This window comes from Lepisosteus oculatus, chromosome 5 (genome assembly GCF_040954835.1).
Source record: "Lepisosteus oculatus isolate fLepOcu1 chromosome 5, fLepOcu1.hap2, whole genome shotgun sequence".
NCBI classification, from domain to species: Eukaryota; Metazoa; Chordata; class Actinopteri; order Semionotiformes; family Lepisosteidae; genus Lepisosteus; species Lepisosteus oculatus.
The window spans coordinates 16,800,951-16,817,344 of NC_090700.1; the positions used below are offsets into that span (position 1 = coordinate 16,800,951).

Genomic DNA, 16,394 nt, shown 5'->3' on the forward strand with positions numbered 1-16,394 from the left:
AAAAAAAGCCTTTTTTATTTTATGCAGTGTGTAGGTAGACATTATTGCAATTTAAGAGGATATTTGAAAAGCAAAAATCTTTTTTTTTCTATATAGCGCCATTCAATCCACCGCATTGTCAAATGGATAATACAGTATATTAATACTAGGGATTTGCACAAATCATTTTAACAATTATGTTATAATTTAGGTGGGTAGCTGCGTCAGCATGCGTAGGCTGCAAAGGAACATGTGATAGGTTTATTCCATGCTGAAAAAAAAAGTGAAGAAGGCTTCACGGCCGAAACGTTGCTTTTATTCTCCCTTTTTTTCAGCATGGAATAAACCTATTACAAATTATAATTTAGGCTACCATCAAATGTTGCATTGTGCACTACTTGCAAACAAGTTATTCAACATAGTTCCTTAATCAACCTGTTTTGTATGTAGGTGTTCTAAATTAGTCAACCATTTTTTCTGTACCCAAATAGTCTCCATGGTATTTTTATTAAACGAAATATAATCCGCGGAACCTTAGTTCGGCGCAATAGTTTCCCTGCCGGTCGATACTTTTTTGCTGCATAGGGGGGGGGACGCCATTGCTAGTGGAGGTTGTACATACGCGTGTGACATTGTAGGGCTTAGAGTGCAGGACAAAATAATACTGCAATGTACCGAAAACTTATTTTATACTCTTCTAGAAGTAAACGTGTTACTGGTTCAGTCTTTGAAACAGGTTTATTCAGTCCTAAAGACAGCAGTGTGTCCACGAGTAAAATCCTAGCCGTGGATATGAGGTGAGTTTATAAAATTACCCTTTTATTTTAATTTAAAGAAATAATTGTGATTTTTTCTATTACACAGTGTGAAAGCTATCGCAGACGGGGCAGAGGTGTGGAATGTATAATTAATTGTCATAATATTATTTCAAAAGCACTTTGTCTCCAGATGCCTTCTACTAATTGAATAAGGTCTGTAACGCCAAAGCCCTCCCAGTGCACTTTACGACACATATCACATTTTCATTTGCTGCTGGGATTGCTTTCTACCAGAAATGATCTTTAAAAAAATATATTTTATGTTGGGTTCCTTGTGGATTTGGTTCAATCATTCCTTCAAAATAGCTATATTAATTTGTACAGTCATTATGGAAAAGGGGGTTTTAAATTACAGTTGGCTTCAATGTTTACATTAAGCCTTAAGAAACTTTCAAATGCAGGTTACAGACAAAATGGGGGGTGGTCTATTGTCCAGTAGACATGGTGTAATAAGATACCTTTGCTAGTCATTGGATTACAATGGGAAAAGAGCAATGAACTTGTACATAAGCTTCAGTAGGTATGAGTTGTTGTTTTTTTTTGTTAAGAGTGGTGGCCTTCAGCACCACAACTGCGATCTCAAAGGAGAGAGAAGAGGCTTCTGGTCCAGAAGAGGTGCAGAGCACCACCAGTGAGAAGGAGCAGGGAAAGTCTGGGAAAGAGAGTCTGTTGGACCTCTTAGGAGCCATGAAGGTAGAGGTGACCACAAAGAAGAAATTCCGTGGTCTGAACGTTCAGAAAGGCAAAGAATTTTCCAGAGATGCTCCTGGAGCACTTGAGAGTGCAACCAGCATGTTCCAGAAAGCTACCAGTCACATAGAGTCCCAGAGGTACGTTTTTTTTCTTGGTGCTCAACCTTAATACTAGGTGTCTTGCAGATGTTATGCTTATCATGATATACAATTATATACAAGAAAAAAAAGTAAAATAACAAATAAAGTATCCTAAGCCTAAGTCATGAAATAAGTAAAACAATTTAGCCGTTACAAAACGGGTTTTCTGTAGGGCAAGATATGTAGAAATCAAGTATAGAGCAAAAGAAAAAAAACAATGTAGTTAACAAGCAGAGTAAAACTGGACAGACATATCCTGTGTCCTATCTGTTTTGTTCTGCAGGGAGTAGCCTTGCTTTAGTCCACCCTCAATGATCAGAAGCGAACCATTTCATTTTAACGACTTTCATTTTAGCACGTAACAGAGGTTGCAAATGAGTCCTACAGCCCTTGGTGCCATGGTGTCTCCAGGTCACAATTCAGTGTACTTAAAATATTGCTTCCTTTCTTTTAAGGAGAAAATTTAACACGTCAAGCCTCTCTGATTGCAGTAGTGATGGTCCATTATTTCTGAAATAGTACATCATTGAAAAAGGGTTGTGAAAGTTTTTTGGGCTCTTGCACTGTTGTGCATCTTCTGTATTTCCTGGGATGATCCAATTTTCTTTATGCTTCAGTTGTTTTCCACTTCAGTTTTGGTCTGAAGCGGTAATCTCATGTGTGCTATATAATAATGTGACAATTTCAGTTTTTGATTTTGAACCATAAATTGAAAATAATAACCAAAAGGCACATACCACAGGGGCCATATGTTATGAAATGACTAGTAGTGCATCATGATCTACAGGATTGCAAGGTTTTATTGAATAATGGAAGAAAAAGCAACCACTGTGTTTCTGTTTTCAGTGTGACCTTGAGTCCAGAGCTGGTTGCTGCTGCCTCTGCTGTTGCCTCCTCAATGCCCAATAAGAGACAAGCTGAATCGGAACTCCTTCAGCAGCTGAGAAAACACGAGTCTGTATCAGACGTTCAGAAGAAAGGACAGACAAAAAATATCGGGTAAACACAGCAATTAAATCTGATACTGGCACCTTTCTTTTGTGGTTAACATAGAGGTAAACTAAGTTTAAATACAGTGCATATTGGAACATAGTGTTGTTGCTTATATATTTTTAGTTCTAGTGCAGCTCCGAATGTAGCTTTTCCAGAGAGTAACATGCCAGTAAGAGGATGTTTAAAATACATTTCACCACTTTCTTAAATGTTTCTATCAAGTAAGAATGTTACTGGGCCATATTAAATCTTCTAGATAAGGTTTGACATAGTGCCACTTGTAACAATTTGCACTAAATCTTTTGTTTGTATCAGAAAGAGTGTAAACTAATGAAATGTAAAGAAGAATGTCATAAGGTCAGAAAATTTTTATATAATGAAGAGATTCATTTCATATATAATGAATTTCTGAATAGGGGATTTGTTAAAAATAGGTGTGTTTAATGCTAGGTCTGTGAATTAAAAAAATAAGAACAGTGCAGACTTGTGTGTATTTTACTGTTGAAGACTCTCACTCTTATAAAACATTTAACCTTATACCCCAAAACAGAGGATATGAAATTTAATTAGTCAAATCATACTGGTTTGTGTATGTAACTTGGGAGTAGGTGTTAATGTTATAAGCAGTGACCAGCTCTTTCCTTGTTAAGGAACATCATTGCTGACATGAAGATTGGTAAGCGTCCCAACATACGCACCAGTGCCAGAGCAGCCAATCAGATTCACTTTGATGATGATGGGCGGGGTTATATCCATGACAGAGGTGTGAACAGCAATCTTGAAGGTGTGCGCAACAGGTAAGAAGGATCTTCTTTGTGTTTATGATCTGTTTGGAAATTCACATTGGTGTTTTCTGTCCAGTGTATCTTTTAGTCTTGTGCAATACCAACGGGCTTTCTCTGTACGTTCAGATTACTTTTTAATAGTTTTTTTTCTTTCTCAGATGCTGCAAAAAATAAAATGAGCCTAAAATATGAAAAGACTTTTTCACGAATTGGATGTGAGTTTATTAATGGAGATTGTGTGTGCAGTACAGAACTGATTGTGTTGAAATTGTTTAACAAATAAATTCAGTAACTCAGGACATTTTTTTGTTTCCCACTAGCTGCATTTTCCTTCTTTTTTGTGTGCAATGAATTAAGCTAAAATGAGTAAAAACAAATCTTTTTTGTCATGAGCGCTCATGTCAGAGCACTCGACTTGAGACATTTGAGCCAGATTTCACTTCAGCTTTTCTGTTTCTTAATATTATTAGAAAAAGTAATTGAGTTGTATTTTAAGGTACAGCCTCCGTATGTTTTATGTTATATTAAACAACAAGAACTTACTTCTGCAGAAAGGCCCACGCATGTCAAGTAAAATGATTACAAAAGCAAAACCACAAAGGAAGTTACAAAGGTTCAGTAGTAAATTTGTCGCCAGCACTAGATGGAGCCAGTATGCATGTGTATAAAATAGGTAGAAATGGGTACAAAATAATGATTAGTAAAACACGATTAAGATAATTTTGTACATGGTGGTGTTCAATTAAAAAATATAAATATATATCCAAAGCTTAGATGACCTTTATTTGTTGTGTCTAGCAGAGAATGCGCCCCATGTTGTAATGGGGAAAACTCGTTATTGTGAGAACAGTCATAGAACAAATAGGAAAGAGCTGTTAAAAATACCTGGCTTTATGGCCATTATTATACTTAATCTGTAGAAGTCTTGTTTTCAGAAGGAACTTCTGCAAACTCCCTGAAACTATGCATTTAAAATAAACAGATTTTTTCCTTGTGCTGTAAGAATTTAACAAGCATGCAAGGAAGGTACAAGAGAGATAGAGGAGATCACTGAACAGCATTGGTGATGAGCTGATATACCTAAAATCTAAGATAAATTGACAGGTCTTATTAACACTACTTCTAAAAAAAATAAAATGATAATGATAACAAAGGTGATTATAACAACAGTTCTCTATTGTCAGTTAAAATCATGTCTCTTTTCCCCTTACAGGAAAGGCTTATTTGTTGGCAAAAGGCTTAACATCTTCCAAGTTCCCCCTGACACAGCAGAATTAGAGCCCAGAGGTATGGAAGAGACACCCTTTAAAGCAACATGTAACATGTCACCTCTATGAAGACTATGCATGAGATCTAACAAGTTGGGAGGTCACTTTTCTTATGAGACATTTATTTGTTTAAACCATTATGCTGTCTTTAAGTTGATTGTTATTTTTTGTCAAATTTTATGTATCTTTAAAGATAGATTCTAGGATTTTAAGCTAGAAATGTTATTTCTCTAATGTGGATAACAGTGGATAATATGCACAATACTGTAAGTATAATCATATTTTAATGTAGAGAGCTGTATCTGGGAATTCTTTCAACAAACTTTAGGAGATTGCTAGCAGAGAGAACTATAACATGCTCTAAATGATCATACTGCTACATCTTAGATATTAATAATACTATTATTCTTTTATTAACATAAATATGTGAACTAATTCATCATTACTGATGCAAACTGCATACAGGAAATGCGTACGACATCACATAACTTGTCTGCTTGTTTAAAAACGAGCATGTAACTCTGAAGGAAGCTATGCAAAGAAATTGGCTGTAGAAATGATGAGTTTATGCAGACAGTCTTTGTTTCCCAAGCACTTCAACACTGGCTTTATAGAGGGCTTTCAATGTGAGCCAAGTCAAGAGCTCTGCACAATGTATGACACACTGTAGTAGCATACTTGGTCCCAGCTGCTGAAATGTGATAGTCCTTCACTGTAGAGCCTCATCTTTCATTTACGTGGGCCTGTGGCTCTGACAGTTAACAGTTGATATGAGCATTAATGAAATCAAGGATAAATAACTATCATTTTGTTATGGCATGTTATGAGTGCTTATGTTCTCTGGATATGCATCTTAAAGACACCTGATGCCTTGGACACAATCCAGAACTGTCTGCCATATGTTTGATCTGAGGATCTGATGAGTAGGTACTGAACTTACAGAGGTTCAGCAATCTGCTGAATAATCTACTGATTGTTACCGTAATTCTGTCAAATAAAAATTGTGGCTTTATGCAACAAAGACTGATGCTGGAAACAGAACCTCTGAATTTTAACTATGGCACAAATGACTAGTCTCTTAATCCTGTAAGCATGACTCTTCCTGCACGCCTGCACCCTTGCTTTTCTCACTGATTGTGCTGTTCATCTGCAGATTCCTCTCCATCCTTGTGGGATATGGAGCTGGCCAATCAGATCGCAGCGGTGACCAAACATCCACCTCGGAACGGCTTTGAGGAGATGATCCAGTGGACTCATGATGGGAAGCTTTGGCGGTATCCTATTAACAACGAAGAGGGTAAGTCCCATCACTGCCAATATACTGTACAAGGCAAGCGCAGGCTGTCACCATAGGTGTTACTGTAGTATATGATCAATATTTAACACAATCTGTAAAGTTACCTTGTGTGAAAAGAGAATTTTGTCTTCCCCAGTGGCTTATTTATTTAAAGCCTGTGCTACATTTACAGGATTTGTACTTGGAGGTTGTTGTAGTGAATCCAGGCTATGCAACTAGCCAGAAGCAATCAGAATGTCCATATTCCTTTTATACACTTGTAAAGAAGATTGGGCAATTTTCTCAATCGAGAACATTTACATTTTTGTCAGCAGCCAAATCTTTATTCAGAACTTCCTATTTTAGTTGTAGTTTTGTCTTTGTTTTAAGCCACTCAGCACTGCGTTTGCTCTGGTCTCAGGTCTAGAGGAGGAAGCTGACATCCCGTTCCATGAGCACGTGTTCCTAGAGAAACACCTGGAGGATTTTCCAAAGCAAGGCCCCATCCGTCACTTCATGGAGCTGGTGATCACTGGGCTGTCCAAAAACCCCTATCTCACTGTCAGACAGAAGACAGAGCACATAGCTTGGTTCAGAGAGTACTTCCAGCAGAAGGAGGACTTGCTGAAGGAGGCCGAAGTCTACCTCAACTGACAGTTTTGTTGAATGCTGTTGAAAACGGCACACTCAGCCCAGGCTTAAGAAATTCTATGTCTCTTCTTTCTCCGATTTTCACTGAAAACATTTCAAAGACTTCCACATGAAGCCTAACCCTCTAATTAGATGTAACAATCCAGTTAGATGAAGAAGCCCAAAGATTAACTTATTTAAGTAAGAGATCTTATCTTTACACCTGAGTTTTGATTTTCAGTTGCATCACATCAATAAGACCTAATTTTTGTCATGCTCCGTAATTTCCAAGAAATCTGAAAAGAAGCAAGATTTACCCCCTTCCTTCGGTGCAAACTACACTTAAGGTAGATATACCTCCAGAAGTTAGATTCTGTAGGTTAGTGCTACCTTTCATTTTCTGCTGTAATGTGGCATATATGTTGATATGAGATTTAAGTAGAATCACAGATTTTTACAAGAGTAATTTTGAGGCTTTAAACCTTAGTCCAGGACTAAGATTAATTTAAAATGCCGGAATCCATTGACAGGAGTCATAGTTGTTGGCAATCAAAAACACTTTTGTCATTCACCCCATTTGGAAAGCTTAAAGGTCCAGCTAGTTGAGAAAGCAGATTTTCTGGTGTCTGTTTGCACTTGTAGTGTTTAATAAAGCATCTAAATCTTAATTTGTACATGGGAAAATATCATGAATTTTTTTTTAGCTGGGTTAAATTCCCCCAATCAATGTGGAGAAATCAGTTCTCAGTTTTCTGTCTCTGCTTGAACTGTATTATTTTCTGCTATCATTCTTTTGTAATTTCCTGTGAGGGAATTGCATCAGACTGCCCTGCGTCATCTGAACATGTATCGTCAGACTATACAAAATGGACAGTCTGTAGTTGCTTTATGATCAGCCAGTAAACTAATGACAAGAACATCAATACTGTAACTGTTAATTTATTTCCCCAGATTCCAGGTAATCAGCTGTTACTCTTCTCATTTGTACTTTCCTGTGCTGAGGTGAGATAATTACAGTAGATAATGTACATCAAGGAAGCAGAGGAAACTCCCATTGCATAAGAGAATCGATTCTTTTCATGGTTTGTGAATTCAGAGTTTGTCCAGAAATTCTACCAATCGGATAAAAAAGCAAATATTTAAAATTATAACTTTGTGTCTAGCTGTGCACTAATACTGAAGGGAGCAATCCCTAAATATCTAGCATTTGAGTTTGTCTTATGCAAGAGCCTCCCTCCAGCGTGCTTTGGTTCAGGAATCTACTTTGTGTCCTTTTGGTCTGGGGGTTATCTCTTTTTTGCTTGGCAAATTGGAATGAAAATATGTACAGCCTTGGAAACTATTAGAGAACAGGTACAGCTGGATACAGGAGTTTCTGTTGTGTATCAATAGTAGCTTTTCTCTGAGGTAAAAGTCTTGTAGCAAATTTGAAAGATAATGTAATATTCTTGATTAACCCTCATAGAACAGATAAGGAAAGTAATGCCTATTGCTACGGTGGACCTTATTTTATGCTGCCTATGTTGATATTTGGCCTTAGCTGCAGTGATCATATTCGGCAATGTCTGGATGGAAAACAGGCATAATCTCATATTTTTTAAAACATTCCTTACCGTGTAGGTTGGTTTCGAAATAAACAATTTGCTACTCTTAAATACAATCTTTCTTAATTTTCTGCATTTTTTTTCACATCAGTTTAGACTAATTGGAAATGGGATTTTTAATGTATTATTTGTTATTGGGTGGGCAAAGGAAGTTGAGTGAAAAATTAAAATTGTAACAGTTCTGTCTTTCCTTTCTTTCCGGCCCTTTGGTGGTTTTCCCAAGCCTTTTGAGATTTGAATTTCCAAAAAAGAAAGAAACTGTGGTAGCTTGCAAACAAATGGGAAACAATTTGCTTGAGAACACAAATATGAAATAAGATAGCAGCTATGAAGGCTGCCAGTTTGTTTTCGCACATAATTAATTATCCACGTGCAAAGAAAGATACTGGCTTGTTCTAGCTCATAATTAATCAATTATCCAAAATTGAGGGTGGCTTTGTTTTCTAGCGTAGCATGATGCCTGTGACAGCCCTGTTGATGTTTTTCTTGAAGGGGAAATGTGAAAATATTTTAGAGATGCTAATTTCGCCAATGCGCTACACAGCTGCAGAAAAATGAATAAAAAGCATGAGCTCCCTGGCCATCTACTTAGGTTAATACCTTTAATGCCCATTTAACAGAATATGTTTGCTTAAAACCAAAGGAGCCTATACTCCCAGATTTTCAGTTCTAAGATGTTTTGTGAAAGCACTTTAGCTAAGAGTACATCATGTATTAGAAAAAATATGGTTTCGTGATTTATCAGAGTACAATGGAAGAGGTATGGACCAAAATAGCTCTTCATCTTATGTTTGGCCCATGTTTGTAAAGGATGTAATGTGCACTGCATCTCTTTTAAGTGTTCCTTCATGAAAGGTTGTTTTTTTCTTCCCTGATGAGACATTGTTAGTCACACACACTGGAGGTGCATCATGTTTCATTAGTCCAGACCTGCTCTTCTGGAGAATGCTTGAGAGAACCATTACATGGAGTTTACCATCCAAATGTCCCCCTTAGTTCCTTTATTTTGGTGATCTGAAGATCTCATTGCTCATCGATGCTGCTAAGGTATAAACATTTTAATGCACGTCTCCATTTGTTCATTTTCCCTTTGATATTGGTATTTGTCTGAAATGATACAATACTGCATTTAAAATAATTGTACTTGCCACATTACAAAAAAGCAGGTATCTCCAGTGTTTGAAAGTGATAAAAGATGGACAATCAGGATCAATCCTTGATCCTACTTGGGAATGACCAGAAAAGGAGCCCTGTCTGACTATTCACAATACTGAAAGGTACTAACCATTTCAATACAAAGTACCAAAATAAAAGTGGAAGCTGAGTGTCTTATACATTTAGGAAAATTAAAAGTACTTTTTGAAATAGTTGTTGGTGCATGATTACGTGTTCAGTCATATTTAAGGGTACTGATTTTCTGGGATCTTTCAAGATCTAGTTGGAAAGAAGCCATGGAATGAAAGGACACTGGACTCCCATGTGTTTCTAATGTGTCTCATGTTGCACTTTAATCTAGCAAAATCTTAACCTTTTTTCCTCAAATAATATGCATACAATTCCTGTGGCTCAGGTCACACAGTTTATCACTTTATAAATTGAAGTGAAATGACCTCATAATTTGTCTCATGCAATTATTATTATAATTAAATGTGTTGAAGAATATTAATCACCTCACTGCTACGATTCATAGTGTGAGCTGCGAACTCTCTTAAGCTTTATTAATAAAGGTATTAATTCAAGAACTTAGAACCTTATTGGAGCAAAATTGAGATTGTGTATGTGTTAAGGGACAGGATGCTGAAATGAGGTGATTTAAAATTCAAAACACTTTATTAATAGCAGGCTTCCAGGTACTACAATGATTGAGGTGTAGGAAACCAAAGACGTACCGACTGACTGTGCATTTTAGGATCATTACTCATAAAACTTGAGATAAAGAGCTGGTTGTTTTTATGTAAAGATGATCTTTATCTTGCTTTGGAAACATATCACTAGATGCAGATGACAATTGTGTTAGGATGGGTTGTGCCATGACATCATAACGGAGGAAGTACGATGTTTTTTTAGAATTAAGTGCTATTCATCAGTGCACCACATGGTGGCAGTATAGCCTATGATCTTTTCAAGCTTTGATTAGCCTGCGAAGTGGGGAAAAAGCATTAGAATACCTGTCTGATTCTCGATGACACGCAGTGCCTCCCTGGCATGAGAAATTGATGGTGTTCTGCTGGGTTTGTAAAAATAGAAGGCCATCATTCAAAAGCACCTCTGTGGTGTTTATAGGCTAAAATTAAGAGTAGCCCAGATAATTACACACATGAGGGGACTTAACGCCAGCAAAAGAAAAGGCCTCCGTCAAGAAAGTCTAGACATTTTTTGCACAAATTGAACACCCAGGCACTCAGAGATTTGCTGGAGCAATCTTCCCCAATCATAAACTGTATCTCAATGAGAACTACGAATATGATTTTAAAAAAATCATTGTGGGAATATGCATTTTAGTTGGTGACTTGGTTTTTTGTTTAAACATAGGATGCATGTCATTTAGAACAGGGAGAAGTTTAAATCTGAAGGCCTTAGGAGCTGAAAGTCCTGCTTAGATTAGATCATGCACTACAAAAGCCAAAAACATGTTTTGGTTAAAATCCTGGCTGGAAATATTTGAACTTGAATTGTGTAGCCTTGGTTTAATGAACTGACTGATAGAATGGTTTTTCTGTAATTGGCACAGAAACACATGAAAATGTTTCACTGGGGGGGGGGGAATTTCCAAAGTCCTAATTGTTTAACCTTACCTTTTTAAATACAACAATACTAAAAATCTGGTTATCCATTGTCCATTTTTTATGAATTCTTGCATTAGTTTTGGGAACTTTAAGTTAAAAACAGTTGAAACTGTTTTCAAAAGGCTGTGACCTTCTCATTAGGACTCTTAAAAGAATTATTCAACTTCACAACATTATGATTGTACCCCCATATAATATTCCACTGCTTGACCTCTCTTCTGCAAGATTCTTGATTTTTTTTGTTGGATGGGACAGATGTATAATAGTTTCATGTAGAATCCAAACTACAGTATGTGGTATTGTATGTCATTTTTCATCCAGACATTAATTACTACCCCACAAAACATTTGAAAGTTTCAAAGCCAGGAGGTACAGGAAGGAAACAACCCAATGATTTCACTCACCATTTTGGAGATTAATCATGATGCATGTTATGGTGAAACATTGTCTCCCAATATGTTTCCCTTTTATTCAGTGTAGTGAACAGTGTGGTCATACCAGAAGAGTACAGTTTGAAGGCTGAGACAGCCTGTTTAGTGAAGCATGATGCTCTTCAGTCACGTGCGTCACTCAAATGTTTCCCCCATCATTTCCTTTCTCATTCAGGTTTATTGTGTTGCACAGGTGCCAAGCTTTGCCCTGGAAAATAAGAATGAAATTCAAGGAAACCAATTTAAGAGAGACACTCAGTATATACATAAATAGCTAAGTGAAGACAAAAGAATAATGCCAATCATATAATATTCTGTTTTGTCAGCTGTTAGCCATCAAAAGTTTAAAAAGTCTCAAGATTACAGTAATGACACTGTGTACAACTGTGATGTAACAACAGTTTGACACTTTTCTTTTTTTGAAAGAGTAAGGCCCTTAGATACTGGCAGTCTATAAGTAACCACTTCTGAGGACCTGGTAAATTGTTAAAGAATACAGAGCTTTCCAGTTAAAGCTAATTTGGTTGCTTTTGTGGTGTCATATCTTGTAACAGTAAGAAATCAATAATGCCAAATAGTTTTTCAACAGCAGCACCCAATCCTTTAAAGTTCTAATTATTTTTTTTAGGAATAATTTGCATGGTGTCCAGAAAGCTTTTTTTTAAAAAAACATTAATTCAGAAATCTCAGCATGAAAAGTGAGCATAACTGTTCATCAGCAGGATGTTAGCAGTACAAAGCATTCCAGACAGATCTTATTTTCATACGGGCAAAAAGCAAAACACTGCTTCTCCTCAAATTCACTTTCGTCTGGATGAAAGGCCCTGCTGTGTGGTCCCTGGGAGTGAAAGCTCTTGTGTTTGACCTACATGTTGGTCCAATAAAATGTGTCAAATGTTCCTTGTAAATGCTCTGCATTTGTCTTTTTTTTTTTACTTTGTAAAGAAAAAGAAAATTATTTCAGGCTGAGGCCCTGTAAGGACATTAAAACCAACAGCTGGATATAAATACTTTGACATTTTCAAAATTAATTTATCTTGAAACTTTCTTTGTTTGGTCTTGGAAAGAACTACCCGATGTTAATTTCAATTTCATTTCTGTTCTATTATTATCAGGCAGGAAGTGTTTTTTTTACTCCTTTTGAGGGTGTGTTTTTTAAGTGTTTAACAGTGGTTCTCAGCTTTGGTCCTCAAGAGCCACCAATCAATGGGTTTTCATGTGTCTATCAATCTGGAGGTGAAATGTGCTCTTTCTGAAAAAACCTTAACCATCTCATAAGGCATGACCTTGTCACCTCTAGTCTAGGCCTAGTGGAGGAGCAACCTGACAAAAATCTGATAGAAGTTGTACTTGGAAACATATCTGTGTCTTTCCTTGAATACAGAGATCTGATTAGGCACCACTGATAGGTGATAAAAAAGGTATTACTCTGGTTTAGGAAGCAAAATAATGTAATTGTCTCAGTGGAGCTGGTATATGGTTTTATTGGCAAACACTATTAAGGAATGTAGTCCTTCGGATGAGATATAAAACCGAGGGCCTGACTCTCTATGGTCATTAAAAGTTCCAGGGCGTTTCTCGAAAAGAGTAGGGGTGTAAACCCAGCATCCTGGCCAAATTTTCCTTTGGCTTTTACCAATCATGGCCTCCTAATAATCCCCATCTATTAACTGGCTTCATTACTCGGTTCTCCTCCCCACTAATAGCTCATGTGTGGTGAGTGTTCTGGCGCACTATGGCTGCCGTCACATAATCCAGGTGGATGCTGCACATTGGTGGTGGTGGAGGGGAGTCCCCATTACCTGTAAAGCGGGTTGAGTGGAGTGTCCAGAAAAGCGATTTATAAGTGTAAGCAAAGACTGACTTAATTATAATTACAGTCCTCCTCCTCTTTGCAACTAGACCTGATCACAACAAAGCCCAAAGACTTCCAGCCATTGGAATCACTTTTCCATCAGGTATTCAAGGTTGTGGGGGGGCCACAGCCTAACCCAGCAAGCAATGGGTGCAAGACGGGGCCAATTTTCTCAGAAGCTAATTAACGTACTATTACACTATTATAGTGAGAGCATACAAACTCCATGCCGGTAGCATGCCAAGAATGGAACCCAGGGCCTCAGTGCTGTCTGGCAACAATCTTAACAACTGTGCCACCATGCCCCTCTGCTAAGCAAATACCCTTTACTAATATAACATTTGTGATACCTTAATTGTAAATTACTGGTATAATTGAACTGTTCTTAATTGTCATTTTAATGACAGTCAGGTAGCTAGCTTGCTTTTCAATGATTCTTTCAAAACAGCAATTCACTCAAATGCTTCAGACACTGCTGTCACAAGGCCCTGAAAAACCAAAATCTTTTTGGCTGCCAGGAGCCACCATGGTTTACCACACCCAAACAAAGCAGTCCACCTTTTTTGAACTTTAATTTGCTGTTAACTCTTAATAACTGTCTCTTTCAGCCTGCACTGGGAAGCTGCACGCCATTTTAATTTTCATAGTTTACGGCTGGCTTTACACACATTTTTAGCATATTGAAAACAACCACGTTTAGCTCGCAAACATCGTGCAAGTTGTAAACTACAATAGGCTACAGTGGTCTACCACACCCGGACACACCCGGCCATAGATGTCCAGAAATTACGTTGCAACCTAATAACTATCTCTTTCCATCAGAGTAGACTGTCTATGAAGACTCTTTACTTCCAGCCACTAATAGCTTTTTTCCCCACAAAGAAAAATTAGTGACGAATCCTATGACTGCTTTGTCTGCAACACTCCTTATATTTCCAGTGTGACATAAGATGCCGTTTTATTCTGTTTAGGCAACTTGCTGCGTACGCACAACTCGAGCGCTCAACATCTTATTATCTGAGGGGCAGATACTAAATGCGTTACATTCCCGGTCATGGACATAATAATGCCTTTACTACCCGACAAGCAGGTGAACGTTGCCAAACTCCAGACAGAGAAAACGTATCAATTTAAAGATGTGAACGTTATTTTAATCCTGCTTTCGGGACGCTCTACACTTTAGAGCTGTGAAGCCTGAACTTTCCATGCGTCCTGAAATACCGCTGTTCAAGTCAGATGGTAACTTGTCAGTAGTGAAGATCAAACATACTCGTGCTCCAACGTTAGGTGGCAGAGGTGGCTCTATACGAAGATTTTTTTGCCTTAATCCCTTATTTGTTTTCCTTTTCTCTCCATTTGAACAATTTGGTCTCTAAATCGTGGTCGCCAGCTAAATGGCCGAGAACAGGTGCATTCCTACTGTAGTTTATTTTGCGGTATATGACAGTGTCATGTGGGAGACAATTGAATCTCTGCTTCTGTCTTGTCAAAGCGGGGGTTAGCTACTGTAACTTCCAGATAAATTTAACGGTTTAGGCACAGCAAGGTTTCCTTAAAAATAAACAGGCTACTATTAAACCATGGATTAGCAAATGCTACGCACACATTGGGACTCCGGGGACATATTGGGTGCAGATGTGGCTTGCACACAACGCTGGGATTTACAATACCAACAACGGTAATGATAATAGTGATTTATTTTTTGAAAAATGGAACACCTAAATTGGTATTAAGCTATATATAGTAACAATATAATATAGTAGCATAATTCAGTAACAAAAAAATGGAACGTCACCTAGAAAATGTATCAGTAACGCAATCCGCACCGTATGTTGGACATAGTTCTACTCCATTGGGATGATATTTAATTTTTCAGTGCTTCAAAACACGTTCAACACAACTATTGTCCCTACAGCACACAACGGTGTCAGAACTTCAGAGTCCTTACTGTACAGAATCCACTGTTTAAATAGGATTTTGTTCTGTCCTGCAATTCATTGACGAAAGATGCATTTAAAGTCAGATTTAGTTTTGCTGTAAAGTCAGGAACGTTCTCTCTAAAATGATGCACCGCTACCACAATTCATTAAGGCTTTCTTCTGGGATCTTAGATCACAGAATAGCGCACATTGCTAAAACACGGTTGCCTGCGTCCTCTAAAACTGTTATGACCAATTATCAAGCTGATCAATTGTATTAGTTAAGAAAAAGCATTAATTTCTCCGAATGATAGCCAGGCCGACTAAAATGTACGGGAGATAACCTTTGTGATATGTAATGTTTCTACCGTGGCTCCTGATGGCATGCACCTCTAAATGGTAATGAATCAAAGCACCAATGCAGCGAGTTTCAATAGTTTTAAATAACCATCTGCTTAAATGCAAGAACTAATCTCCATATCTAACAAAGTTTTCTAGAACTACTTTGTCTGTACTATTAAATATTTGATTAAAAAATCAAATATTTAATAGTACAATTTGGCGTTTAGCAACAAAACCCCGTTGTGCGTTATTATAGAACAGATTGCACTGGACAATCTGAAGGGTAGAATAATTTATTATTCTGAGAAAAATAAACTGATGCACAGAATTCTATCAAATGCGCAATTCTAAATCACTTGAGGATATATTTTTATCTCTGCAATAAATGCTAACAACTAGTAAAATGTTTTTTTGTTGTTGTTGTTTATTGCATGCGGGGTATAATGTGACCTTAAAAAAGCTGAAGGAAAAATTTAAGAAAGGAAGTTGAGTGACGGAATAGATCAACAATAAACAAGTTCGTTAATTAAACAGACATAAACAATAAAATGACAGCTGTCAAAACCCCCCACCCCCCGAGTTCTAAAATCTTAACTCATAACTTTCTGATGATTTTGCAAAGCGCTGGAAATAGGAGGCCGCGCAGAATAACAAGCGATACCAGCGAAACCGACCCCGCAATTTTCCGTGTTTTACGGCTACATGTCATTAACCAAAACAAAGTTATTGGAAAAAAGGAGGAAATATTTGGCCGTAAAAAGAAAAAAAAAGTGAGCGTTTCGCTTGTTGATGCTCACTGGGCATTGGCTGCCGCCCGGTGTCACTCAGGAGGTGGGCGGCATCAGCTGACTCCCTGGGTAGTTCCAGTAAGTCCG

The 16,394-nt window shown here is 37.5% G+C and overlaps 1 protein-coding gene across 1 annotated transcript; it reads left to right on the plus strand.

Annotated features, from left to right (window-relative positions):
- The first annotated feature begins 537 nt into the window (after positions 1-537).
- On the plus strand, positions 538-8,242 carry mrps31 (mitochondrial ribosomal protein S31). The gene is made up of 7 exons (XM_006628232.3): positions 538-776; positions 1,346-1,627; positions 2,477-2,629; positions 3,274-3,420; positions 4,622-4,695; positions 5,830-5,973; positions 6,374-8,242. The coding sequence occupies exons 1-7, from the start codon at positions 649-651 to the stop codon at positions 6,604-6,606; spliced, it is 1,161 nt and encodes a 386-aa protein (XP_006628295.3). The 5' UTR covers positions 538-648; the 3' UTR covers positions 6,607-8,242.
- Positions 8,243-16,394: the final 8,152 nt, after the last annotated feature.

Coding starts and splice junctions, on each gene's coding strand:
- mrps31 (XM_006628232.3), top strand. CDS start 649: ATGTACCGAAAACTTATTTTATACTCTTCTAGAAGTAAACGTGTTACT. Junction 3,421..4,621: donor CTTGAAGGTGTGCGCAACAG/GTAAGAAGGATC, acceptor TTCCCCTTACAG/GAAAGGCTTATTTGTTGGCA. Junction 4,696..5,829: donor AGCAGAATTAGAGCCCAGAG/GTATGGAAGAGA, acceptor GTTCATCTGCAG/ATTCCTCTCCATCCTTGTGG.